The sequence below is a fragment of the Sceloporus occidentalis genome, unplaced genomic scaffold (assembly GCF_023333645.1).
Source record: "Sceloporus occidentalis isolate IW3139 unplaced genomic scaffold, rSceOcc1.0.p SCAF_9, whole genome shotgun sequence".
NCBI classification, from domain to species: domain Eukaryota; kingdom Metazoa; phylum Chordata; class Lepidosauria; order Squamata; family Phrynosomatidae; genus Sceloporus; species Sceloporus occidentalis.
In genome coordinates, this window is record NW_028316989.1 from 28,235,968 (window position 1) to 28,263,832 (window position 27,865).

Below are 27,865 nucleotides of genomic sequence, written 5' to 3' on the forward strand. Positions count from 1 at the left end.
CTGGGTTATTTCTGCAGTGCGGATGCAGTCTATATATAAGAATTTGAAGGCACAGCTTTTCTTTTGTGTCCACATAGTGGTTTGAGCATTAATATTAATACATATGACATCAATAATAATAATAATAATAATTAATAATTTTCAGTCTCTTTGTATCTTGTAAGAAGTTCTTCCAGTAAACTGCAATGCTTCAATGTATCCTTATATTAATACATATGACATCTATAATAATAATAAATAATACTTTTCAATCTCTTTGTATCTTGTACCAGAAGTTTTCCCAGTAAACTGCAATGCTTCAAAGTATTCTTATATTAAAACACATGACATTAAAAGGCCAGGATTTTGGAGGCACAAGGAAGGGAGGAAGGCTTTGGGGCCAGTCTGGATGTCCTGCAGGGACCCTTGAGGATGAGTCAGAGTCAGTCAGAGTCATTGGGAGGAGACTAAAGAGCTGCTGCTTCAAAAACCCCACCCTGGGCTTTGCCCCTTTTTTGCTTCAGGATTACTTCTGCTGCTGCTGCTTTTTGCTTCTGCTGCTCCTGGCAGGTAAGTCTCTCTTCTGACAGTCCATTCTGCCAAATCTGGAGTCACTCCGGATCCAAGACTCTTGTAGAATCCCCTCCTCTCTTTTGCATGCAAGGAATTGCATTCATGCAAAAAATTGCATGCAGGCAAAAACAAAAAAGTCTCCCAAAGAGGTTTAACTTGGAGAGGCAGATGCTTGGTTTTTGTAATTTAAGGAGGCTTACTTTGGTGCAAGAGGGAAAGGCATTGGCTTGGCTGGCACCGATCCCTCTCCTCTGCAAACACCTTTTTTGCATTGGAGCCAATAGGATTCCTCTTGAGGTGGATTTTGTTGCAAAGCTCAGGTTGCAAAGTTGGCATTTGCTGCTATGGCTCTCTTTCTTCTGGAAGGAAAGCCACGTCGGAGAGGGACTTTGGACCCCAAAGGGGTGGGTCAGGGCAGGGCTTCTGGGCTCAAGAAGGTGCATCTGCACTGCCAATGGGTTGCAGTTTCATCCCACTTTTAAGTCCTCTATAGTGGTGGTGGTGGTGGGTGGTTTTGCAAGGTCTTTGGCCCTAAGCAGAAAAAATGCAGTTTCATCCCACTTTGAAGTGCTAAAGCTCTATGGTATATAGCATTCTGGGATGTGTAGTTTTAAAAAGGCCTTTGGCTTTCGCTGGGTGTGTCTGCACTGCAGCAATCATGCCATTTGGCACCACTTTTCAGTGCTGTACCTCCATGGTATGGAATCCTGGGATTTGTAGTTTGAGAAGCCTTAACTGGGTGTGTCTGCACTGCAGAAAGCATGCTCTATGGAATAGGATCCTGACCCTGCTTAGCTTCCAAGAGCAGACAGGATCTGATGCATGGTATACATGTGCCTTCAAGCTTCCTGTGGATTTATGGCAACCCCATAAATTTTGTAGGGTTTTTCTGAGGCAAGGAAGACTCATCCCAGGTGGTTCTGCCAGTACCTTCCTCTGAAACAGAGCATACAACACTTGGTGGTCTTCCATCCAAGGACTAACCAGGGCGTACCCTGCTTAGCTTTCAAGACCAGATGGGATTTAGCCCTTGTATCCATGTCTCTATGTTCCTTTAAGTCATCTGTTGACTTATGGCAACCTTATGAAGTTCATAGGGTTTTCTTTTGTCAAAGAATCCTTAGAGGTGCTTCTACCAGTTCCTTCCTCTGAAACAGAGCCTAGCAGCACCTAGTATTCATTGGTGGTCTCCTATCCAAGGAGTAACCAGGGCTGACCCTGCTTAGCTTGCAAGACCAGATGGGGTTTAGTACCTTGTAGTCATCTGTTGACTTCAAGTTATCTATTGACTTATGGCAACCTTATGAATTTAATAGGGTTTTCCTAGGCAAGGAAGACTCAGAAGTAGCTTTTGCTAGTTATTTAGCTTGTACCATATTTAATTCTGTTGTTTGCAATTGCAACATTTTCATCTGTTTGCATGTTTCATCCTATGCACAGACACAACTAGGGATCCTGTTCGTGAGCACCAAACTGGAGTAGACCCACTGGATCAGTTGCTACATATTGTGAAACAACATGTAACTGTAGCCAGTGGTTCAACAACTTTCCTTGATGTGGGCTAACAAAGGGAGTTGGGCTACCAGCTCCAATAATGTTAGAGTCTCTTTGGGTCAGTTTGGGGACTTTTGGTTGGACTTATAAAGATAGCACCACAATAGGGACTTTGTATTTGGTTTTATGAGCAGCACAGCCATTTAAAAAAATATTCTGTGCCTTCCTGATGCTCTACAAAAGTGACGAAAAAAGGCCAAGAAATTATTATTACTATTATTATTATTATTATTTTAAAGATTAACATTATCTTGGTGAGATTGTGCAAGGCAGGTTGGAAAATATGGTTTTGAGGCAAAGAGACCTGTGTTGTTTGAAAGCTTGCATACTCCAGTGAGAAAAGAAGTTGGGAATCAATAGAAAGAGGACAGGCGTGGCTGCTCCATTGGAAAATGCAATTTGACATTGCTTTAACTGTCATGGTTCCCTGCTATAACATCCTGGAATTTGTAATTTTTTTGTGGCACTGACAGAGGAGGCTAAATAGCTCATGAAACTACAAATCCCAGGACTCCATTGCAGAGAGCCGTGGCAGTTAAAGCCATGTCAAACTGTGCATTGCATTTTGCAATGTTGATTCAGCCAAGGCCCTGTCTCCTTGTTGGTTGTCAAAACAGTGCAACAACTAACAGTGGGAGCCACAGAAAGGTGCCGTTGGTTCACAACACTGCCGTTTCCTGAGCGACTTTTGCGCCCAGTGCAACCAGGGTGGGGCAGCCAGAAACATGGCACATGGTTTTGCAAAGCCTGCTTGCAAAGAAGCTGCTGCCCCTTCGCTGCAGGAGGGCAACACAAGCCATGCTCCTGTGCAACTTCTCCTTTGAGGTTCCTCTTTGTGTGTGCGGGATTCTGCCTCGGTACCCTTGGTGTTGCAATGCACCCTTGGCAGTCAATCCAGTGCTTGGCCACGTAGGAGAGAAAGGCTGGGGCAGGGCTGGGCAGGGCGTGTGAGAGTGCTCTTCTATGGAGCATGGACACATCTCCGTCTGGCACGGAAATGCAGTCTGCAAATGGAACAGCGGTGATGATTAATGCCTTATTAATCTCCCCTCCTTTTGGGCCTGGCTTTTGCAAGCAGCCGTGATGGAGATGCCCAGTCATTGAGCCCTTTGGTTTCAGCACAAAGCCTGGGTGTGTCTCCTTTTGTGGAAGGTCTCCCCTGTTGTGTCATGAAGTGCGCATTGCTGCCCACTCCGACACACACGCTGCCTGAGGCCTGCATTCAAGATGATCAGATATCCTCACTGCAAAGGAAAACAAGAACCATTTAGGGCATCCCAAAATAAAAGCTACAAACACCCACATTCATTGTGTTGGATTTGTTTGCAGCTACATTACATATGCTGTACTTTGTTTCAGGCCACATTCCCACTTAAAAATAAATCGCTTTGCAATCCGAATTGATGGATCCGTTCGACATTGGAGCGTGGTTCCCACTACATTTGCCCCGGTTGCATTTTCTTGCTGCAAAATAAAATAACCCACTTGTGGTTCACATTGACGAATGAATCAATTGAAAATGGATCCGCTCCAGCCGGCCAAAGGGCAAATTTAAATCGATTCTGATCTGCATCTGGTTCACACTTGCGCAGAATTGATTTATCCAAAAAGATGTGGGGAAAAAATCAGCGTCAAAAAGATGCGGGTTAAATGGGTCTAGCGCATGGCCCCCCTCTCTGAATAGTTTCAGCAATTCTGTTCAAGTGCGAACCATGGTCATTTAAACTGCTTCAAACCGATTTGTGATCTAGTTTAAAAGATAGTGAGAAAGATATGGGAATCATCAGATATGTATTCTGATGAACATACGGTCCTCCAAATGCCTTGCTGGCTTGCAATGGACTTATAGGACTCTGAGCAAGAGAAAGGCTTAAAAATGGACTTTGCTAGCAACAAACCTTATGATAGGATGGCCTTAGGGTTGCCATAAGTCAAAAATGACATGGAGGCACCCAACAACAAAACAAAAATACAGATATTGCCCAGACTGTTAGAAATTAAAGGAACGTTATGCATCATTCACATGCTCTCAGCCTCAAAGATTTGCCTTAGGGTCGCCATAAGTCAAAAATGGCTTGGGAGGCTCACACCAACAACAATCTAGTGTACAAACAGTCTTGCAGGTCTTTCTATGTTGGTTTGCTGCAGGAGGGCACAAGTCTCCTTCCTTGGTCTTCTTGCAAAATCAACAGTGCTGCAAAAGGGCATTTTTGAAAAAATCCCCAAACTACTGGCAAGTGGTGCCTCTTTCTGTGGTTTCCCTCCTCCTCCCTCCTTTTAAAGTTAATTAAGTTCTTCTGCTGCCATGGAGAAGAAGAAGGAGAAAGAGAAGAAGGAGGAGGAGAGGAGGGTGCAGCCGCAGTGTCTGGCATGATCTCACTGCCTTGGCTCTGCCATCTTTGCGGCTTCTCTTTGCAGCGGAGCAAGCAAGGCCCTTCTCCTGCCAAGGCCCTCTTCTTGAAAGCCAGCCCTTCTCTCAACAACTCTCTTCCAGAGGAGGTCTTTTCTGCACAGAGCTTGGGAAAGTCCTTTTTGGTTGGGAGTGTGACTCCCAGAATCCCCCTCCACCAGGGCCTCTTGAGAAAGGCGTTCTTGGTGCAAGACTTGCAAAGAGCCAACTATCCCCAAATTCAAAGGGAATGGCACTTTGGCATTAGTGGCAGCCCACATGGGCCATGCGTGTTGGGACCATGGCACCTATAGTCCAAAAGAAAACCTCTGCATGCCTATCTTCTTTTTTTCCTCCTCGTATTTTTCTTTCTTCCTCTTTTCCTTGTCTTTTCCTTCCTTCCTTCTTTCTTTTTCTTCTTTCCTCTCCTTGCCTGCCTTCCTTCCCTCTTCTTTCTCCTTTCCTTTTCTTCTTGTCCCTCTTGTTCTCCTTCTCTTCTTCCCTCCCTTTTTCTCCCTCTTCCTCCTTCCTTCTCTTCCGCTTCCCCCTCCTTTTTCCTTCTTTCCTTTTTTTCTTCCCCTCTGCCCTTTTCCTTCTCCTCTTCCTTCTCTTCTCCTCCTTCCTCCCTCCCTTGCTTTTTTCTCCTTCCTTCCTTTTTCTCATCTTCCTTCCCCTTCATCATCTTTATTTCCTTTCCTTCCTCTTCTTCCCTTTTCTCTTCCTCCTTCCTTCATTCTCTTCTCCAATCTCTTCCTGCTTTCTCCTCTGTCCTCGTTCTCCTCTTCCTTCTTTCTCCTCCTCCTTCTCTCCTCCTCCTTTCTTCTTTCCTTTTCTTCCTCTCCTTCCTTTTCCTCTTACTCCTTCCTTCTCTTTTTTTCCTCCCTCCTTTCCCCCTTCCTCCTCCTCCTCCTCCCTCAGTCCTCCTTTTCCTCTTCCTTCTTTCTCCTCCTCATTCTTTGCCTTTCCATCATCTCCTTCCTTTTTCTCTCCCTCTTTCTTTCCTTTCCACTTCTTCTCTTCCCCTCTCTCCTTCCATTATAATCCTTCCAATGGCTTAGGATTTCCATTCTCTCATTCTGAAAGGAAGGAACACCCTTCTACTCACCCACCCAACTTTTCCCCTTGCATTTGTGTGTCATTTGGCAAGGGATGCTGGAGAGAGAGAGAAAGAAAGAAAGAGAGGCAGGAAGCATCTGCACTGCAAAATTAAATCCAGTTTGACACTGCTTTAACTCCCATGGCTCAATGCTATGGAATCCTGGGATTTGTACTTGGTGTGGCACCAGCACTCTCTGACAAAGGTTGCATCCACATTGGAAAAATAACCCGGTTTCTCCACTCTGGGCCCACAACAAACTCCAACTCCCAGAATTCCATAGCCTTGAGCCAGGGCAGTTAAAGCCGTGCCAAAACGGGTTATTTCTCCAGTGTGGACACAGCCAAAGAAGGCTAAATACTCACCAAACTACAAATCCCAGAATCCCATAGCTGTGAGCCATGGCAATTAAAAGTGGTGCCAAACTGCATTTATTTCTCAGTCTAGATGCACCTTTAGTCTGTTTCAATATAAGAAATAAAAGGTGTGTGTGTGTATCAGGAGGGGACCAAGTGGCACCTTTAAGAATTAACTGGTTTATTTTATTTGAACCTGAACTTCTATTCCAGTCCAATATACTTTCAGATGTGGATTGCAATCTACAAATGCTTACCCTGAAATAAATGCATTTATCTAAAGGAGCCCTTCCTTTCCTGGATAGGCACCCAGACTATTCTTTTTAAAAATGTGAATTGCAAGGCCAAAATTAGTTTCTGCAAGAGATGAAATCGATTGCAAAGAAAATAACTTCCCATGAAGGCGCACACCGGTCCCCAGAGGTTTCTGAAAGAAGCTTGTCACCAAATTAAATGAAAATGGCACTCAGACAGAGTTGCTGAGACAAGCAATTGAAGACCGATGGGAATTGGAGTCCAAAAATATCCCAAGGTTGCAGGTTACCAAACACTGACTTCTGGTCCAAGATCTCTGTGAGTTTAAGGTTGAGAACCGCTGCCTTGGACAGCATTAGAGAGGCATTTTGGACCAATTTTGGAGAGGGAGATAATCATCCATGGGGTTAGATAGCTGTGGCTCTGCTGGGTGGGGATGCTGGGATCTGTAGTCCATCAAATCTGGTGTTGGTGAGACTGGGGAAGGTGAATATACATGTGTGGTGGATTGCATACAACCATCAGGAGCTGGAAAGGGTGGTCTGCTTAAAAGCTGAGGAATGTGGGAGTGCCATTTTTAGCATGCTTCCATCTCCAGGAATGCAGTGGTACCACCTGAATCTCTGCAAACTACGCCCTTCTTACATCTAGTCCAAAAGAACCTCTGATAATGCGAGGCTGGAATGGACAAACAAAAGGACATATTGGAAAGGTTGGAGGGAAGCGGATAGAAAGGGACACCTTGGTTGACCACTTTGCGATTTTCTGGCACAGTTTCTGCAAGTCAGCCTTACAAACCCGAGTTACTAGTCCTCAAGTACTTTCCTAGCCTATCTGCATACCTACAATCCAGTCATAGCCCCCCAAAGGGGTCCAAATACCCCAAAAGGTGCCGGATCTTGTCTGTTCTTGGAAGCTAAGCAGGGTAAGCCCTGGTTGGACCTTGGATGGAAGACCGTCGACAGATCCAAGGAGCTGGAGGCTCTGTTTTAGAGGAAGGAACTGGCAAAAGCACCCTTGAGTAGTCATGGCCTCAAAAACCCTATGAAATCTGTGGGGTCTTGAAGGCACATACACACAGTCTAAAGATACCAGATCTTGTAAGCTAAGCAGGGTGACCTCTGGTTGATACCTGGATGATTGACCAGCAATGAATCCCAGGTGATGTTAGTCAGAGGAAGGAACTTGCAGAAACAGCTTCTGAAAATTCCTTGTCTAAGAAAACCCTATAACATGCCTAGGGTCACCCCAAGTGGACAGGTGACACATACACACAAATCCCCAAAAGGCACCAGATCCTGTCTGATCTTGGAAGCTATGCAGGGTCAGCCCTGGTTAGTCCTTGGATGGGAGACCGCCAGTGAATACTAAGCACAACTTTTCTCATTCACTCCAAACTAGAGAAGCCACTTGTGCCCTTCCTTTGCCTGGATGGGCACCCAGAGTATTCTTTTAAAGAAATGTAAATTGCAAGCCCAAAATTACAATCCCAAAATTATAAATTACAAACTACAAAATCGTATGCTGAAATAAACACTTGGGCTTACTCTAGCCTGTTGGAAGGGGAAAAATTGACCCCTGGTCCTTGCAGAGTTGCCCATCTTTGTCCTGGAGTGTCTTATGTGTTGTTAGAAACAAATGAGTTGTTGAGATGTTTGGAAAGCTGGAAGTTTTCAGGACAGGAGCAACGCTGGTGAGGTTGGGAAGATCCATCGCTCCTATTCAAAACATGTTTTTCGATGAAGACGTACCACACCCCGAAACCTGGCATGCTTGCAGCCTTTTTAACATTTTGGATGTGTGGGATAACTTTGGATGCACTTTGTGTGTCACAGCTCCATCCTATGCATTCCTGGAATGCGTAGTTTGGAGATCTCTGCTTCAGTGCCCCTAAACAGAGGACTCTTAAGTACCATATCTTCAAGTTACACATCCCAGCATCGCATAGGATGAAGCCACAGGATATGCTAGAATGGTTCCCAAGATATTTTGGACTTCAGCTCCCAGAATTCAACCTGGCTGCCCCCCCCCCCAAAAAAAAACACAGTTTGGGAACCACTGTAGTAAACTACACAACCCAAAAGTCCATAGTGGGGAAGCCAAGGCATGCCAAGGTTGAGTCTTCCTTATCCGAAATATTCCCAAAAATGTTTTTCCTGGGTGGCTGAGACAGTGACAGCTTGGCTTTTGTGATGGATCAAGATACAAAAACTTTGTTTCACGCACAACATTATTTTCAAAATATTGTGCATAAAATGAGGTATATACAAAACATAAATGGATTTTGGGTTTAGACTTGGGTGCCACCTCCACAATTTCTCATTATGCATATGCAAATATTCAAGAACTAGGAATCCCAAATCCAAAATATTTCTGGTCCCAAGCATTGTGAATAAGGAAGACTCAACTTCTAGTACCAAGCTGCTCATCAAATTACACATCTCAGGACTGCATAGGGCTGGAGCCATGACTATTAAAGAGGCATCAAACTGCTCTAATGTGGATGTACTCCATAAAAGTGAAGAAAGAGATATTTATATTGATTTTCCTTTTTCTCTTGATTCTTCCAGCATCTTTTCAAGATGTCTACTGTCCATGAAATCTTGTCCAAGCTCACCCTTGAGGGAGATGTAAGTATTAATGTTTCTTGTCCTGGACTATAAATCCCTTGTTGAGCAATTGTTTCTTTGCAGTGACGTTTCCTTCCTAATGAATTTACTGTTGCATCTACACTGTAGAAATGATGCAGTTTGACACCACTTTAGCTGCCATGGCTCCATCCAGCAGAGTCCTGGATTTTGTAGTTTTGTGAGGAAGCAGCACTCTTTGGAGGAAATGGCTGAAGACCTTGTAAAACTACAACCCCCAGAATTTCAATGCTACAGGTGCCTGGGAATTGTAGTTTCGTGAGTTATTTAGGTTTTTCTGTAAGAGGGTGCTGGTGCCCTCCCCGAACTACAAATCCCAGAATTCCACAGCATGAGGCCATGTCAGTTAAAACAGTGTCAAGCTGCATTAATTCTGCAGTGAAGATGCATCCCTGGTCCAACACTCAAACCATTACACTGCTCTGGTTGCAGAATTAATGCAGTTTGACACCACTTTTACTATCATGGCTCCATCCTGGGATATGTAGTTTGTTAAAGCACTGGTGCACTCAGACGGCGAAATACATTGCAAAACTACAGATCCCAAGATTGCGTATCATGGAGCCATGGCAGTTAAAACAGTGCCAAACTGTGTTAATTCTCCAGTGTAGATGCAGCCCTGGTCCAAAAGGTCAGTCCCTTCCCATGCAAAAAGTCCTGGGTTCAATTCTTGACATCACCAGTACAAGGAGCAAGTAACAGTGTGGTGCAATGGACTTTTGTGATCCATGGCACCACAATGTTACTTGCTCCTTGTAGTGAGGATGTCAAGAATTTGAACCCAGGACCTTTTTGCATGGAAAGGGATTGCCCTGCCCTGCTGAGCATTGCCTCCTTTGCTTCCTTTGTCCCTGCCTTTAAACATTTCCACTCCTTGATGGTTTTGGCTTTGTAAAGTGAGCAGATTCTTCTGGAAAAACCCTGTGCGTTGAGCGAGGCCAAGGTGGCAGGGGGCCAGGTCTTGCTTTGGCGCACGGAGGTGGGAAGATGGAAGAGGCCACAATAAGCTAAACTTTGCAGGCTTTTGTATTTTCTTTTCCAAAAAATGCATTCACGCCCTCCACCTGGAGGCCTAGGTTTTCCAAGGAGGGACTCCGAGACCAAAGCCATACTTGAATAACCTGCGTAACAAGTCCAACGGTGTCCATTTTTCTCCGTCTTTTCCCCCCAAGTTGAAACAGTGTGCCAGATGGACAAAGCATGTCTTGCAGGTCGCAACTTCACCCTCTCCAGGGTCAAGTATTTTCCATATGATTTTGATACCCCCCTATGTGTCTAGATACCTTCAACTTTGGGGGGCTTTTTCATTCCTTGCAGACATTTTAAACCCATTAAAGGCCTTCCCCCAAAAACAGGCTTTTCCCTGTTGTTAAAATAAAGAAGAAAATACAATGAGTTCTTGTTATCTGCTGGAGTTTAGTTCTAGGATCCCCGTGGATAACAAAATCCATGGATGCTCAAGTTCCTTTAAATGCAATGGCACAGTAAAATGGTGCCCCTTTATATAAAACGGAAAATCAAGGCTTGTTATTTGGAATTTATACTTTTGGGGGAATATTTTCAAGCTGAGGATGCTTGGATCCTTGGATAAAAAAGTCAGTGGATAAGGAGGGCTGTAATTTTGTTTTTGCCAGGGAGGTTATGATGGGATGTGTGTCTCAGGGTTTCTAATTTACGGTGACCCTAAGGCAACCCTATCATGGGGTTCTCTTGGAAGGTTTCTTTCAGAGGAGTGTCATTACCATTCTTTGAGGCTGAGAGTGTGTGACATGCGCAAGGACACCCAATGGGTTTCCATGGCTGAGCCAGGATTCGAACCCTGGTTTCCATAGTGCAACGCTCAAACCACAACACTACACTGGCTTTCCAAGGTCTCTTGGGGAGCAACATCTCACAGTTGCCCACCTCTGGGCTCAAAATATAAAACTATTAATTGAGGCTGGAGAATGCCTCTGTCAGCATGATGGAAAAGGGGGTTCTGTGGGTTGTAGTCCCCCAAAGTCACTTTTCCAAGTGTTGCTTTTTTTCCTAGTGTATCTAGGAGTGCATTTATACTGTTGAAATGATGCCATTTGATACCACTTTAACTGCCATGTCTCCATCCTACAGAAGCCTGGGATGTATAGTTTTGTGTGGTGCCACCAGCACTCTTGGGCAAAGAAGGCTAGAGACCTTGTAAAACCACAAATGCCAACTGTGGCACTTAAAGTGGTGTCAAAGTGCATTATTTCTACAATGTAGATGTACAACCTTAAAACTGTTTTTATCCAGACAGAGGAGGATAGTCACTTCAGTTGAGTGCCAGGCTGGCTGAGGAAGATGGGATTTGTAGTCTGTTCCCTTCCAAACAGTAGTGGATTGCAGAAAGCTTGATGCCATAGGCACAGTTGTCCACACTTGTGTTTCTGTGCTGCAGAAACATTGATATTTCTGTTTCTATTGGTGTGTTGGCAAAAACAGCAGTGAAAAGCAAACCTGTTTTTATTTTGCATAAGCCTGTTAGGCGGCATAAATAAGAAGAAAGGCCCATCTTTCATAGGGTCTGGTAATCCTGTTGTACCTACTCTCACCTGCTTGCACAGCGGCCCATATCTTTGTTTCGATGAAAGAAACAGATTATATTTACACAACGCCTTTGTTCATTGGGTTTTCACTTTGAAAGCTAAGTCCTCCAAAGCAACTCTGGAACAGAACCTCTTTATGACTTTGCTTCTGTTCTACAAGACTTTAAAATAAGAAATGTAATATAGTCCTTTCCCCACCAAAAACAAAAACAAAAAACCTGGCTTTTCCACACCTTGCAAGATGAGCGTCATTTTGTGCAATGCAAAGGTTGCTAGGAATGCATGGCTTTTAATAGTTGCTTTTATTCCTCTTTTTCTTCTCCTTCATGCAGCATGCTGTCCCTCCGAGTGCCTATGCCACTGTCCGGGCCTACGGAAATTTTGACGCCGACCGAGACGCCGCAGCTCTCGAAACCGCCATCAAGACCAAAGGTAGGACAGGAGGAATGCACCAGGAGGAGGACTCTCCCCATTCATGTCAGTAAAAACCTTTTCCCTTGGCTTTCCATGGCTGGAAACAGGTTGCTGGGCTTGCAAGACCTTTGTTCTGACCCAGCAAGGTGGTTTTTATGTCCTTGGGTAAAACCTTTGGAGGCTCTCCCATTCCGTTCCCAAGGTAGGCATCCGGCAGCTTGAAAACATTATGAAAAAAGCAATTCCAGTAAATTTGGGGCCTTTCCTTGTGCCGAAAATACAAAGATGTACCTCAGGCAGCATCCTGCCTTTGCTCCAATCCAGAAGGATTCGTCGTGTTATTTCTTCCCCAGTTTCTCAGTAAAAGGGGAGAATGTAAGAAATGGTGTCCCTTATGGCAAAAGCAAGCTTTCCTTTTTGGAATTTATATATATATTAAATTATGAACCTGTGGATTCTCGTTTTGTCCAGGAAAGGAGCATTCACCAATTTTTTGCTCCAGTTCACAGGGCCTGGCTATGTGTTCTTTCTGAGCATAGTGCTTCTTTCCTGGTGCGTCGAAGGTTTTGCTGAATATTTCAAGGATGGTGCTGAGAACCCGCTTCATGTCTGTTCATGTTATTGTTATTCATTATTCCTGGGAACTGAACCCAAGAGGCAGCTTGTTCTTGGCACCACGTCTACCTGCCTGGCACGATTCAGGCACCACACCTTTAAATGTGATTTTTGCAAAAGGTGGAGACACTTAAATTAACAGGTACAAGGAAAGGAGGTGCTCTTTTTTTCCAGGGGATTTATCTATCTCATGTGCCCATCAAGTGCCAGTGTGGCATAGTGGTTTGAGCATTGGATTATGTCTCTGGAGATCAGGATTCAGTTCCCAGCTCAGCCATGGAAACCCAATGGGATTCTTCTGTTTGTCATGTTTGCATTCCCTTTCTCTCCCAATTCTCTCACAATTCGGATATTGTGGAGAGAGGAAAAGAATACCAATCTTTGTAATGGCCATATATATAATGTTCAAACAAAAATCCATCAAACAGTGATACCTTTATTGGCCAACCGAAATGCACAATATACTTGTTGCAAGCTTTTGAAGCTCCACTGGCTTCTTCTTCAGGGAAAGATGTTACAAACCAAACAGGAGGGGAAAAAACAATTGGAGGTGTTAGTCAGATGCATGCATTTTGTTGTTTCTGTTCTTAGTTAAGATGGTATGAGGAGGGTAAATTTTTGCACATACGCGCGCACACACACACACACACACATACACACACACACAAGCATAAGATGGGCATCCTCCAAAACAGTGATTTGCAGCCTTTTGTCCTCCAGATGATTTGGACTTCAGATCCCATCATTCTTAACTGTTGGCCAACTCAGGTTTGGCTTCTGTGTTGAAGTCCAAAACAAATGGAAGACCAAAGGTTGGAAACCTCAGCTCTAAAAGTTTTTAATGGTGCGCTGTGCTATTTTGTTGGTTGGTATATCAGCCACGAAACCCCACTTGGGTGACTTTGGGCAAGCCACACTCTCTCAGCCTCAGGAGAAGGCAAGGGCAAACCTCCTCTGAACAAACCTTGCCAAGAAAACCCCAGGATAGATTTGCCTTAGGAGTTTATCACACAAAGGAGATCGGGAGTTTATCCCGTGAATATCCCAGAAAAATGGCATAATTACGCGTAACAATTTCACAAGACATTGCACAAAACCCACCATTAAAGTGGTCACAAAGAAGCATTAACACACACCTCTTTACTTGCAGCGACAATGCATTTCTGGTATCGTTTTATTTGCCCAATTGCATATAATAATCATTTGTGCATTTACTTACCATTTCCGCTTTATTTGCGGGATGCTTTAAATGCGCTTTAATCTCAAATTTCATGTCGAAATCAGCCCCAGTGTGATAAACTCCTTAGGGACATCATAAGTCGGAAACAGCTTGAAGGCACACAACAACAACAGCAGCAACAACAACAACAACAAGCCCATCAAGTGCAGCATTGGTCATCCTGAGAATATTTGGCATTCCTTTTTAAAAGGACATACAAAAGGAAACGTAGTAACCCTCCTTGGCATCCTTGCAGTAGGATGCATAAATGCTGTAGATGCATAAATATTGTGCCTTTTGTTTTTGAATTGCATGCTGCACAATAATGTTTGCTTCACTGTTTGTTGTTGCGTGCCTCCAAGTCATTTTCGACTTATGGCGACCCCAAGGCAAAGATATCATGAGGTTTTCTTGGCAAGGTTTTTTCAGAGGGGTTTTGCCATGGCCATCCTCTTGTGGCTGAGAGAGTGTGACTTGCCCAAGCTCACCCAGTGGGTTTCTATGCTCAAATGGAGAAATAATAATAATAATAATTTTATTTTTACCCAAGACAATCGAACCTTCATCTTGGCAGTCATAGTGAAAGGCTTAAACAACTACATCTTGCTGGTAAAGCCCTGCTAAACCATGTCAGAAGAAGGAAAAACAAAACCAACTTGGCAGATGGAGGAAGGCAATGGAAGGAGGGGAAGGAAAAATGCAAAGCCTGCCAGCAGACAATAAAAGCAAGATTTTAGCTCTCACAAGACGGATGGGAGGGAAGGTTGCAAGCAGAGAATGAAAAACCGCAGCACTTTGCCACTCCCTTTCTCCTTCCTCTAAGATTCGGGGGAAAGAAGAACAAGAATTTGAGCTTTATTCTTTGCCAAACAATCCCCTGCTCCACCCGGCTGTTCTGAGTCAGCATCCTCAGCTGAGTATCTTCTTACCCTGAAACGCTCCCTCCTTCCCATTCCCACGAAATGCCAGAGCGAGGAAGACAGGCTGTTCCATTAAAAATATAACAATCTTTGCAGACTTTGCATTGTTCCATGCAGATTATGATTTTTTTCCACATTTGTGCACCGTTCTTTCCTGACTCTATCTTTTAGCCCTTTAACTACTGTGGGTCAGATGGTCTTTTTCCTTTTGCATCTCTAACTTTTGGAGTTTATTGCACTGGGGCTAATTTTGGCATTAAAGAGAGATTAAAGCGCATTTAAAACATCCCGCAAATGAAGCTGAAATGGCGAGTGACTGCGCGAATGATTATCACACACAGTCACGCAAATAAAGTGATATCGGAAATGCATTGTCGCCAAAATCCTGAAAGTAAAAAGATGCATGTTAATGCTTCTTTATGACCACTTTATTGGCGGGTGTTGTGCGACGTGTGAAATTGTTTCATGTAATTACGCAATTTTCCCGGGATAGTCACAGGATAAACTCCCGATCACCTTACAAGGACAGAATTTGGAAAAGTAACTTTTCCAAAATATTTTGGCTGTGGCTTCCAAAACACATCCCAGTGAGTATGGTGCTGGCCATTTTGATAAACTCCTTATTCAATTTAGTTTATTCACATTAGCCAATTTAGGAAGGGAGCAACCACCAAGAAGGCCCTTTGTATTTTGGGGTACTTTTTGTGCTTTGGTGTGGTTATAAAGGGATTGTAACACAGAACTTGCCACCTCAAGTGCACTTTCTTTTGCAATTCCGAAAGCAGCAAAACTCCCATGCATTTGGACTAGAAACTTTTTCCTTTCCCTTTTAGTAAAAGCAATCGCCTCCAGAACTAAATTGTGGAAAGTTTGGGCAGATAGTACTTCCTTCTGAGTAGGCTGGTGCTTTTATTTCCCCCAAAAGGTGATCCGCTTAGGGAAGTTTTTTGTTCTGGGCATTACAGGTGGAACAGTTTTTGGAAAGGAACTTGTTGGGGCAAGAATCTGTTTCCCAAGTTGAGAAAAGTGTTGGCTTGCTTAACCAGGAGAGGTCCCATGAAGAGATTTCGTACCAGAGCTTGGGAAAAGCAAACTTTCTCTTTGGACTATGGTGCCCATAACTCTTTAGCCAAAAGGCTGGCTGGGGATTCTAGGAGATGCAGTTCAGAAACTGCCTTTTGGAATTGCACTCTCCCCCAAATTAACTTTTTGTCACATTTGAAAAGGTTTTAAAGATTGGTGCTCCAAATCTGAAAATCCTGGTGGAACGTAGACTCACCATTTTGAATATTTGTGCCAAAAATGATGTGAAAATGCATGGACACTTGTCGGTGACTCCAAATCCTTTTCTCTCTTTCTCTCTGCAGGCGTAGATGAGGTGACCATCGTCAACATTTTGACAAACCGTAGCAATGAACAACGTCAAGATATCGCCTTTGCCTACCAGCGGAGGACAAAGAAGGTAGAGGAGGGTCGCTAAATCTCTCTTGCCCAGTAGCCAAGCCCATCTTCTGCCCTTCAGTTGTACTGGACTATGTTTCCCGTTGCACAGTTTCATAAAAACAGGGTTTCCGTTGTCTTTTTTCTTAACCCTCCAGAGCTTGAGAAAATATCACTGGAAGATTTGGAACCCTCTTTTTAAAAACCAAAACAAAATCCAAAAATCTTGACTGCAGTGTTTTTGTACAGTTGGCCCTCCACTTTTGCGGCAGGTTTGATTATTTGCGGACTGGAATCATATGTCCTCTCTAGGAATTCCTTGGTCCTGCAGCATGACTCTGACCATAGAGTTGCATTGGAGAACCTAGAAAAAAACTCCTCTAGGCATTTATAGGTCCTCTGATGGAATTTTATGGTCAGTCTCTGCCAGACGTTGGTCACAGAGTTGCAATAAAAGGGTATGGAGTTTATCACACCAGACGGATCCCATGCAGAAACTGGATTGAAACTGGGGGGAGGGAACCCCACAAAAGCGGGTAGTTTTTCAGATGACGTTCGGGATTCCCCTTTAACGGCCATGGTGCCATCCTATGGAATCCTGGGATGGCCAGTTTGCATTTGGAGAGACATTTGGAATTCTAGTCCTAGAGTCTCCCCAAAACTGCAAATCCCAGGACTCTGCAGCTGGTGGGATTAAAAGTGGAATCAATGTGCTACAATTGCAGGGTGTGTATGGACTCCTTAAGGTTGTGCAAGCATACCTCTCGAGACCAGGAACAAAGTCCTAAATTGTTGAGTCTCTTCTTTCTCTTTAGGAACTTGCGGCAGCTCTGAAGTCGGCTCTCTCTGGCCATCTGGAGACTGTGATCCTGGGGCTGCTGAAGACGCCGCCTCAATATGACGCTTCAGAGCTGAAAGGCTCCATGAAGGTTGGTAGAAGTAGGGAGCCCAAAGGTTGCCCATTAGATACCTTTTGATTTTTCTAAGATTCCTCTCTAGTACATAAATACTTCATATATATAAAAATTAATTGCTAACTGCAATTAATTATTAGAACAAACCTCTATTGACTTCATTCCATCTCAATGTTGGTTGCTTGGGAACTTTTATTTCTTTTTCCTATTCAGGAATTTATTTTAAGCCTGGGGTAGATTTAATGACCACGAAACATCATCATAAATTTTTGTGAATCTGAGTCCATGGGTCAGAGACAAACACATGCCTGTCTCTGCAGCTTGCGATGAAAGTCTCTTTTTTATTAGTATTACTCTTCAGTTGCTTTCCAGCTCTAATGTTTAAAAGGTCAACCCGTTCTGGCGAGAGTGATAACTTTGCATTTCTGTGTCCTTAAACTTTATTTAAGCATTATCTATGATGGGTGGAGCTCTCCTCTTTCCTTTATCCAATGCTGCCCTCTGATGTCTGAAATTTGTAACTGCCCTTAAAGGGAATTCTAGTGATTCTTATCAAGGATCCGTCAGGCATTGGGTTCGGATGATGCTCAAATCCCAAACCGAACTCACCAGCTTCTGGCTGGTTCTGGTTCTTCCTGAAATGAAACTGAACTCCTGAAGTCAAGGAAAAAGGAAACTTTACAGCCATGCGTCATAACCAGCTTGTGTAGTGGTTTAAGCACTGGTGCTACAATTTTGCTTGTTCAGCTTGTATGCAGAAAATATCATACGAAGAGCAGGTTTGGAATCAGAAAAAGAAGGAGTGGAGACAGGAGGAACATCAGCAATCTGAGATATGGAGTTTCTATGGAAGCCAAGATGACCAAGGGGCTGTTCAGATGGGCATCTATATGCTGCCTGCTTTTGCCCCAAAAGCACACACCTCTGGAGGGACCCAAACGAACCTGCTTCTGGTTGGGTTTTTAATGGTTTTTTTGCATCCCAGAAGGGGTGCCATAGGCGCGCTTGTGCACCACGATGACACCCCTTGTGTGCAGCACCATTTGGGCACTGTGCACAACGAGCATCATTATGGCACACACCGTGTAAATGGGCACGCACCAAGATGGTGCACGGGTGGTGCAGTGAGGGCTTGGAGCGTCCAGACACTTAGCCCTCACTGCACCTATATGTTGGCACAAAGTGCTGGTCTGTAGAGCCGCCAAGTTGAGGCTGTCGTACTTTGGACACATCATGAGACGACAGGACTCATTGGAAAAGACAATAATGGAAGGAAAGGTGGAGGGAAGTAGAAAGAGAGGAAGACCTCATGCAAGATGGATGGACTCTTTTAAGGAGGTCATGGGCATGAATTTGCAGGATCTGAGCAAAACAGTGAAAGATAGGGAGCCTTGGAGATGTCTCATCCACAGAGTCACCATGTGCCGAATTCGACATGAGGGCAGCTAACAATAATAGTTATGATCCTGGAGATCAGAAACCCACAGAGTCACAAGCAGCTAACACACAGTGGTGTCCTTTTTAAAAATATTCCTTTCCATTGCTTTCGGGATCCCCAGTTACATCGCAGCGTGAAAACAAGAAAGTTTCAGTGGTTCTTTGGCTCGGAGGCGTTTCAGTTTTTTTATCAATTATGCATCTAATTCCGAAGCCAAAGGTTGCATTATTATTTTCTTCCTTCGAAAAAAAAGGGAAGCACATAAAATACATTGTGTTAATTACGTCCTGTTTAAAAATAATTTGAAAAAGAAAATTCTTCCAGCTTTTCCTGGCAGCCGAAAATGAAAAAGACAAGAAAAAGGCCCCTTGCTTTATAAATGATTCCGGGTGGAAATGAATCGGAACAGAAATTAACAACCTGTTTTCCGACCCTCCGGCGGAGATCGGTTTCGATTGAACTTTGGGCGGGAGTTTGCCGTAGTTCCCAAAGAGTTTAATTAACACCTGACACCTTTTCATGTGGATTAGTAATTTTCTTATTGTATTAAGGGCTTCATAATTGATTTACACTTTACACCCGGTTAATTCAACTTGTAGTTCAAAGCGCCTACTTTTCTATGCGCTTTTATACCTTGGACATGCAGGGAAGGCAAGCGATAGAAGAACCTGCTGATTAAATCTCAACTTTGATCATTTTATATTATATATATTAAAAGACTTTGAAATACATATTTCATAATATATGTCCCTTGAACTTGGGCAACTTGTTCCAAAGGTATGAAATCTGAATTATCAGTGTGTTGTGCAAAATCTATTTTTGTTCTTCTTATTCGTTATTAGCAGGGATAATGAACGAAGGTATCTTTGGCTTGTTTTAAAAAGGGCGATGTGATATTGATTTCTGATTTTTGCAAAAACACCTGCCGGATTTTGTGTGTGCATTGCACCTACGACTGTGTAAAAATATTGGATATATGTTTTGGGCTGTCCTTTCCAGAGAGACGGCTTCAAAGCAGAATTATAATGTGAGTTTGTAGCAAGAAATAATTGAATCTCCAACTCACTCCTGCTTTGCTCCAGAACCTGATTTCGTTTTCAAACCTTAGCCCCCGAATCCAAAGCTTGGAAAATTACTTTTCAAAGATGAATTTGTTAGACGAGTTGTTGCAAAAGTTGAAAAAATGAACTAGGAATTTGCAAGAAACCCTACATTTGACAGAAAATTCATTAGGCTTCTTGTTCTTCTCCCTGTTACTTCTCCATTATTGTTATCTCAATCCTTTAAAACTCACCTATTATTAATACAAATCTATGCACTTAGGAGAGGATGTTGCAATATTTTGCAGCAGTTCTAGCAACACTTACCATGTCCTCCATTTTTTTAAAAGTATATATAAATCTTTAATACATTAAAAGAACAAAAAAACCTATACACACATATATACACATAACTATAGATTCCATTTAAGACACAACATAAGACACAAACAATTGCACCAGCAAATTTAAAATAAAAGGCTTCCAAAATCCAAAGTGACTGCTATTACTGTTGCTTAAGAATCTTCCTAGTAATGATAAAATATTGCTTATCTTTTCTACGGTTGCAGTTCTATGTCCTCCATTTTAAGGTGTCCTCCATTTTAAGGTGCTTATTTCCAAACTGGTTCTTATTTGCTTTCCATCTATTCCCTGCCCCAAAAGTGGAGCCTTAAATACTAGACTCTGCGCCTCTCTTTCCCAAGTATAACATGCATGTTTCCCCCCTTTGCAAGTGGAAAGGAACTGCTAAACTTGAAAAATGACTCTTCTGGATTAAATTCAGGTAGCAAGGATTATGTCTCCATTTCCATAAATGTGTTTTTCCGCTTTGTGTTTCAGGGCCTGGGGACGGACGAAGACACGCTCATTGAGATCATTTGCTCGCGGACAAACCAGGAGCTCAACCAAATTAACAGAGCTTACCGGGAAAGTAAGTTGACCCAGAAGAACGTGAAAAATGAGGTTAGAACAAACCACAGTTCCTGAAATTTAGATATAACAGGAAACTATGGTTGTAAGAAACAGCTTTCAGACTTCTTTGGTGACTTGCTCCTCATTCAAAATCAATTTTTGAGCTTCACTTACTTTTAGAAAATTCAATAGAGGCTCATTCCTAGTCTAGAACCAAATTTTGATATCTGTTAATCCTTTATTATTTTTTCTATTTTTAAAACAGTGTACAAAACTGAGCTGGAAAAGGATATCATCTCAGACACATCGGGCGATTTCCGGAAGCTGATGGTTGCATTGGCCAAGGTAGGTCTGACCGTCTCCTCCGCTGCTTATTTCAGCTTATTGGTAAGCAAGGTAACTATTTGCTTATTTAATGGTTGCATCCAAAACAGGTACTTAATTGATGTATTATGTTTTCTTTTCTCATTTAAGGGAAGGCGGAATGAAGATGCTTCTGTGGTGGATTACGAACTGATTGACCAAGATGCCAGGGTAGGTGGTACTCTGCTTCACCAGGGCATTTATATTACGGTCTATTGCCCTAAATTGAAATGATATTACTTATTGATCTGTTATCAGCTGATCAGGCCTCATTCCTTGTATGTGTGTGTGGTTGGTTGGTTGGTCGTCCTTTTACAGATCTCTCTGGTTTTGTTCTCCTGAGTGTAAGTTGCACTCCACAACTGTAGCACTATGACGATCCCACTTTATTGCTGTAGCTGCATGCTATGCAATCCTGGGATTTGCAGTTTCGGGAGTTGTCTATAATTCTCAGCTGGAGGGCTCTAGCGCCTCCCGAAACAAACATTTTGAAGATAGTTGTGCATTATGTATTGCAGATGCAGTTTTCACCTGTGAGGTGGCATTGCACAACTGCTGTGTAAATTGTGGGAGCACAAAGTTGGGCTTTGTTTCACTCATGTTTTGCTGTTCTTGTATGCCTTCAAGCCATAGCTTATTTAATGTTTGCATCCAATGGTTGGATAAACATTACTTAATCAAAGCATGCAGTTATTGGCTAAACCAATACTTCAATGGAGTTACAACAAGACACCACCATATCATCTATATCTGTAAAGTGCAACCATTTCTGTAAAGTGGGACAAAGAGGAATCTTTGGACGGGAAGTACTAGGTTTGTGAGAACTTTGCTTACGGAGACGTTGTGGTGTAGTGGTTTGAGCTTTGGACTATGACTCTGAAGACCAGGGTTCGAATCCCAGCTCAGCCATGTAAACCCACTGGGTGACTTTGTGCAAGTTACATTCTCTCAGCTTCAGAGGATAGCAATGACAAACCCCCACTGAAGAAACTTGCCAAGAAAACACCATAAAAGGTTTGCCATAGGTCGCAAATGACTTGGAAGGCAGACAACGACAACAACCACAGCGAACTTTACTAATATGCTAATCCATTTTGCTCTTTTATTCATCCCAATCCCAGGAGCTGTACGACGCTGGCGTGAAGAGGAAGGGCACCGATGTTCCCAAGTGGATCAACATCATGACCGAGAGGAGTGTTCCTCATCTGCAGAAAGGTAAAGGGTAGCCCTTTGGTGCAATTCCGGGCCATTGCAAGGCTGTGTGTGTCCATATGTGTGTTCGTGTATGTAAAAAAGGGAGTGAGAAGGGGGAATGAAATGAATATAAGGTCAACCCCACAGGTCTGATCCTGTGAGATCTTCTCCTCCAATTGTTGGAGGAGTATTGAGTCAGGTATAATTACTGGAGATGTGTGATGGGTTGCCCCTGTTCTTGCATGCAAAGGATGTGCTGGAACCATTAAGCTGTGAGTCAATGATGGATCTCAAAACTCAAAGACGTCCAAACAAGGTGGGGATACCCTCCATAAACCCTAGAGGTCATTTGGAGAGGGCATTTTGGACTCCCTTTGCATGCAAGGGACTAAACCAGCCTGCAAAGGGATCTTGTAGCAGAGACTCAACTGAAAGAAAGAAGTTGGTAGCATGAGTTTTTCTAGACTTGAACCTACTTCCTCAGATACATGTTTAACATGCATCTGAGAAAGTAGGCTCAGGTCTATGAAAGTGCATGCTACCAATTTCTTTCTTTCAGTGAGTCTGAAAGTCTGGTAAAAGATCTCTTTGCAGACTGATGTTCTAGACTAACAAAGGACTAAACCTGATCCTTTTTTCAGTCCCTGACATCTCCCATTAAAACCAGTTAGGTCAACAGGAAGGTATCCACATTACCCAGTTATAGCTGTTTGATACCACTAGAGCTCTCAATGACTCCATCTCATAGGATCCTGGGATTTGTAGTTTGGTGGGGGGATTTAATGCCTTTTAATGCAGGGGCTTGGGTCAAGAAGAGACTTTTCTTTAACAACTGGATGTGGGCAGAAGTCACTTCCTATAGAAAAAAAAAGAGCTCTCTTTGGCTCAGATTGGTCCAACGGTGCAAAATGTCTTAGAAATACACCCCATGCACCCATAGAGGACATTTTCTGGTAAACAATTTCTTTGAAAAACTTTGCAAATGTTGTTTTTGACCCCTCCAAACAAGGTGGGGATGCTCTCCATAGACCCTGGAGGTCATTTGGGGAGGACATTTTGGAACAAAAAATATTGATCCCTGGGACCCACAAAAACAATGTGTGGCAAGGAAGGCTCATATAGCCCTGCACTTTGCTTTTCCTGATTTAGCCTTGTCTCCTCATTGTGTTTCCTCACCTTTACAGTGTTTGAGAGGTACAAGAGCTACAGTCCCTATGATATGCTGGAAAGCATCAAGAAGGAAGTGAAAGGAGACCTGGAAAATGCCTTCATTAATCTTGGTAAGCAAGTTAAATGGGTAGAAGGTGGATACTGGGATATGCAATGCTTGTAAACCAAAACAAGAAAGGGACGCTGCACAGATAAATCCACCTGAATAAATTTCATGTTTTGAATTGGGTCCCATCTCCAAGATATCTCATTTATGTACATGCAAATATGCCATAATCCAAAACAGTTCTGGTCCCAAGAGTTTTGAACAAGGGAGATTCCAGCTGGACTTCCAAAAAAAAATGCCCAGTGTCCTCTTGAATTTTCCTCCAATGTATCTTAACCTTTCTGCAATAAATCTTCACTTTAAATCTTGTTTGCATCTTTCCACAGTTCAATGCATTCAGAACAAGCAGCTCTACTTTGCTGACCGCCTGTATGACTCCATGAAGGTAGTATTTCAGAAAGTTAATTACAAAATACAAAAACTTAAATATACAAATATGTAACGGCATAGATAAGAATGATCAGAGAAGCAACGTTTCTGGAGTGACAAAGCTCACAGGGATTGCAGCTATAGGTATTGCATTTATCCTCTATCCAGAAACATCTGTATATAAGTTACGAATAGTTATACATATACATAAAACACAAATATAAACGTGTACAAGTGGTGTATTAAAACTAGTCAGAGTGGCAAATATGTTTAAGTGCTAAAAGTTTCACAGAGGTTACAGCTATATGCGTTGCATTTATCCTCTAGCCAGCATCATTCGTCTAACTCTTATTGCCGCAGCACAAAATTTGGTGACCTTAAATGTTATATCAGGGTTAGGATCTGATGACATTAAGGAAATATAAAATGGAATCACTTGGATGATCCTGAAGGATTGGAGAAATAACGTTGGTTCTTAAATCTCTGCAGAACATACATCGCAATAGTATCTGCCCAGAATCATAAGGACAATATCTCTCCAAAAAGGGGCTTTTTAAATATCGTCCCTCGAGGACAGCAGATGGAAGACTGTGGCTTTGAGCCAGATTCCCTTTTTAATTTGTGGTCCTCATTGAAAAAGAACATTTTTTAAAAAGAGGAGACCAATTATTTTTGCTGATCGGTGTTGTAAACCAGGAGTGGGTAACTGTATGGGAGACACAAGCCAATATCTATCCCTTTGGGTTGCAATTCTCCCAGCAAGCACAGTTTTCCCCAGTCCCTCTCAAAATGGTGAGAGGAAGTCATGGGATGTCACTTTGTGTCACCATTTTGGGAAGGGCTGCAGAGGAAAACAGGCGTTGGGGGATGAAACAGAGCTCTGGGATGCTTGTATGCATGGGAGGTGTATTTATGCACAAAACGAGGGGTGTTCTGTGTGGTTTGGGGACAAAAAATTGCACTCAAATTGCACAACGCTTTACGAAAATTGATGCAAGGGGATGCTGGGAGTTTTGGGAGACTGTTTGGAAACTTCAGGGGCCACAAAATGAGATCCAGGAAGCACACTTTGCCCACCTTTGCTGTAAAACAAGGACTGGAAACCTTGCAAGCGGTTGGAGGACTGCAACTTCATGAAATGCTAAGTGTTGTAGTCCCATCAACCTCTACATGGCTCACTTGGCCCACCTCTGCTTTAAATTACAATAGAAATAATCAAAATTAAGTTAATTAGAACTTGCAATAATAAATTAAGTGTGAAGTAGTTACACCTACCTGGTTACTTTTGGGAGCGTAACAAAGGATGCAGCCACACTGTGGAAATAATGCAGTTCAACATCACTTTAAGCGCTGTGGCTCCATCCTGTCGAATCCTGGGATTTGGAGCTTTCCCTCTGCCAAAGAGTGCTGGTGCCTTATCAATATCCCATTGAAGAGAAAGGTGGGATATAAATCCTGGAAATAAACAAACAAACAAATAATAACTACAAATCCCCGGATTCTGTTACATGAAGCCATGGCAGCCCCAGTGTTGCAAAATTGCATCCTTTCTACTGTGTGGATGCACCAAACTCAGATTTCCAGGTTAACATGAGAAGCAAGAGTGACTTTACTTTATTGGTGTAACAAGTGGTTTCTAGATTCCCCTCCAAAAAAAGTTACTTTTGGGGGGGTAGTTTTGTTTTGTTTTGTTTTGTTTTGGACAGCAGCTTTTGCAAGGTCTATTCCAGCTAATTTAAATTCCATTTGTGAAAATAAAATTCATAATTTTCAGGGCAAAGGAACCCGGGACAAGATCTTGATCAGGATTATGGTCTCTCGCTCTGAGGTTGACATGCTGAAAATTAAGAGCGAATTCAAGAGGAAATACGGAAAGTCCCTCTATTACTTCATCCAGGTGAGTTTTCCACTCCGCCACAGATTTTAATCCAGGTTTTAAAGATAATGAAATTGCATGTTGGGATATTTGAGCATCCTTAAGAAATACACTTTTACCTGCTCTGCAACAACTCTTGGGCTGTGAAAAATTCACATGGACAGCATATCCCTTATGCACAACTATTTGGGAGTAAGTGAGTGAATAGTCTGACGTTCACCCGCTTCCTCCCAAATAGTTGTGCATAAGAAATATGCTGTCCGTGTGAATTTTTCAGGAATCCCACAAACCTTCTGGTACTTTAAGTAAAGCTATTTCCCCCTTGGAATGCAAAAGCTCCTGGGACATGAATAAAAAGAAAAACACTGAATGGTTAACGTATTCTTAATGGCCGCATCAGCAAAATAGCTGCCGCCACAGTTTTGCATTTGCATGGCTCTTCTAAATGTGATGATGCAGCAGGAGAGGTAACAATGGTCTGCACAAAGTGGAAGGATAGCTTTGCACCCTTTTGTGATGCTTATTATTACATTTTTGTCCTTTAATTTCCCTGCTGTAAGGAAATTTAGGGAGGGGGGACCCATTCTTACTTGCTGCATTGCATCCAAAAGAAGTGGCCCTATAACCACAAAAGCTCATGCTCAAATAAAAACCAGTTGGTTTTAAACGTGTTGCCATATTTGTTTTATCCTCTTCCCTTCTCCCTTTTTAATTACAGTTGGTCCTCTGTATCCATGGGTTCTTTATGCGCATATATATATATATATATATATATTCCAAAAAGTGAACCTTGATTTTTGCCGTTTTATATAAGAGACACCATTTTACAATGCCACTACATTTAATGGGATATGAGCATCCATGGATTTTGGTATCCAAGGAGGGTTCTGGAATGAAACCCTATTAGATACCAAGGGAACCATTGTATATTAGGACATTTAAACTTAAATTCAAGTTGATGGCATGGTTTCAGAGTTGGCCTGGGAGCCTAGGGTTCAAATCCCTGCTTGGCCATGGAAACCCATGGAACCCCCCCCCCCAAAAAAAAAAAAACACCAAAAAACAGTTACTGCAAAGAAAAACCTGTAATAGGTTTGCCTTTGTTGTTGTTGTTGTGTGCCTTCAAGTCATTTATGACTTACGGTGACTCTATCATGGGGTTTTCTTGGCAAGTTTCTTCTGAAAGGGTTTGCCCTTGCCATCCTCTGAGGGTGACAAAGTGTGACTTGCCAAAAATCACCCAGTGGGTATCCATGGGAATGCAAACCCGAATCTCCAGAGTCATAATACCATGCACCATGCCATTCTTAGGCTTCCCATAAATCACAAACAACACGGCTAATGCTATGCATTTCTGGGATTTGTAGTTTGTTGTGGCTTCACAGCTCTCCGACAGGGAAGGCTAAACGTCTTGCAAAACAACAATCCCCAGATTTCCATAGCATTGAGGCGTGGCAGTTAAATTGGTGTTAAACCGGATTATTTCTGCAGTGCGGATGCAGCCACTGTAAGATGGAAATGGTATTCGAAGGCACACAACCTCAAGAAAAATTGTAATTTGTTTTTGCAGCTTGCAAAACTTGCCATTTTCATTTTGCAGCTTGCAAAACCTGCAATCTGCTTTTGCAACTCTTTCTGGCTTTTGTCTCCTTGCAGCAAGACACAAAGGGAGATTACCAGAGGGCACTCCTGAACCTTTGTGGCGGAGAAGACTGAGAACTGAGATGCGTTTGGGAAAAGAAGAAATGAAATGAGACATTCCCGCCGTGAAATGTGCTTTATTATCCCCCTCCTTGCTTCTCCTATTCCCTTCCTCCCGCCTTTCCAAAACTAGTGCCATTGACACAGTAGCCTCACTAACTCGACTTGTGTATGCCATCGAGGCGAGAAGGGTTTTGTCGGTTTGCTTTTCCATATAGGTTTCCTTGCTGCGTGGCTTTCCCTCCCCAAAATCCCTAATCTCAGTAGGAGCAAAAAAGCCAAAAAGGAAGATAACATTCCCAAAGGAGAAAGAGAGAGAAAAAGGGGAAAGGGTCCTTGTGGGGTAGCAAGACATTCCTTTGAAAGTAACAATAAAAATTGAGTTTTTACTATAAGAGGAAAAAAAATACAATACCCGCATTTTGTTGTTGTGTCTGTGTTTGGTGGCATCCACTTCTCGGTTGCAAAAGTGCCATCGCTCTCCTGGATTCCTGTCTGCATTATTTGCTTTTTCGTTTTCTTCATTGTACTCCTTTCTTATGGGGCCTAACAACCCTAAAGGCACCAGATCCCATATGATTTTGGAAGCTAAGCATGTTCAGACCTGGTTAATTCTTGGGTGGGAGACTGCCAACAAAACCGCCTCTGAGAATCCCTTGGCTAAGAAAATCTTCTGAAATCCATGGGGTCTCCATAAGTCAATAGGCAACTTGAAGACACACACAAACATATGCAGGGCCTAAATAATCCTAAAGTCACT

The 27,865-nt window shown here is 42.8% G+C and overlaps 1 protein-coding gene across 1 annotated transcript; it reads left to right on the top strand.

Moving 5' to 3' along the window:
- Positions 1 to 496: 496 nt before the first annotated feature.
- Positions 497 to 27,525, top strand: ANXA2 (annexin A2). The gene is made up of 13 exons (XM_089538340.1): positions 497 to 549; positions 8,773 to 8,832; positions 11,747 to 11,846; positions 15,950 to 16,044; positions 16,838 to 16,951; positions 20,255 to 20,345; positions 20,592 to 20,671; positions 20,801 to 20,860; positions 21,811 to 21,904; positions 23,068 to 23,163; positions 23,486 to 23,544; positions 25,303 to 25,425; positions 27,061 to 27,525. Exons 2-13 carry the CDS (start codon positions 8,785 to 8,787, stop codon positions 27,118 to 27,120), a joined length of 1,020 nt encoding a protein of 339 aa, XP_089394466.1. The 5' UTR covers positions 497 to 549; positions 8,773 to 8,784; the 3' UTR covers positions 27,121 to 27,525.
- Positions 27,526 to 27,865: the final 340 nt, after the last annotated feature.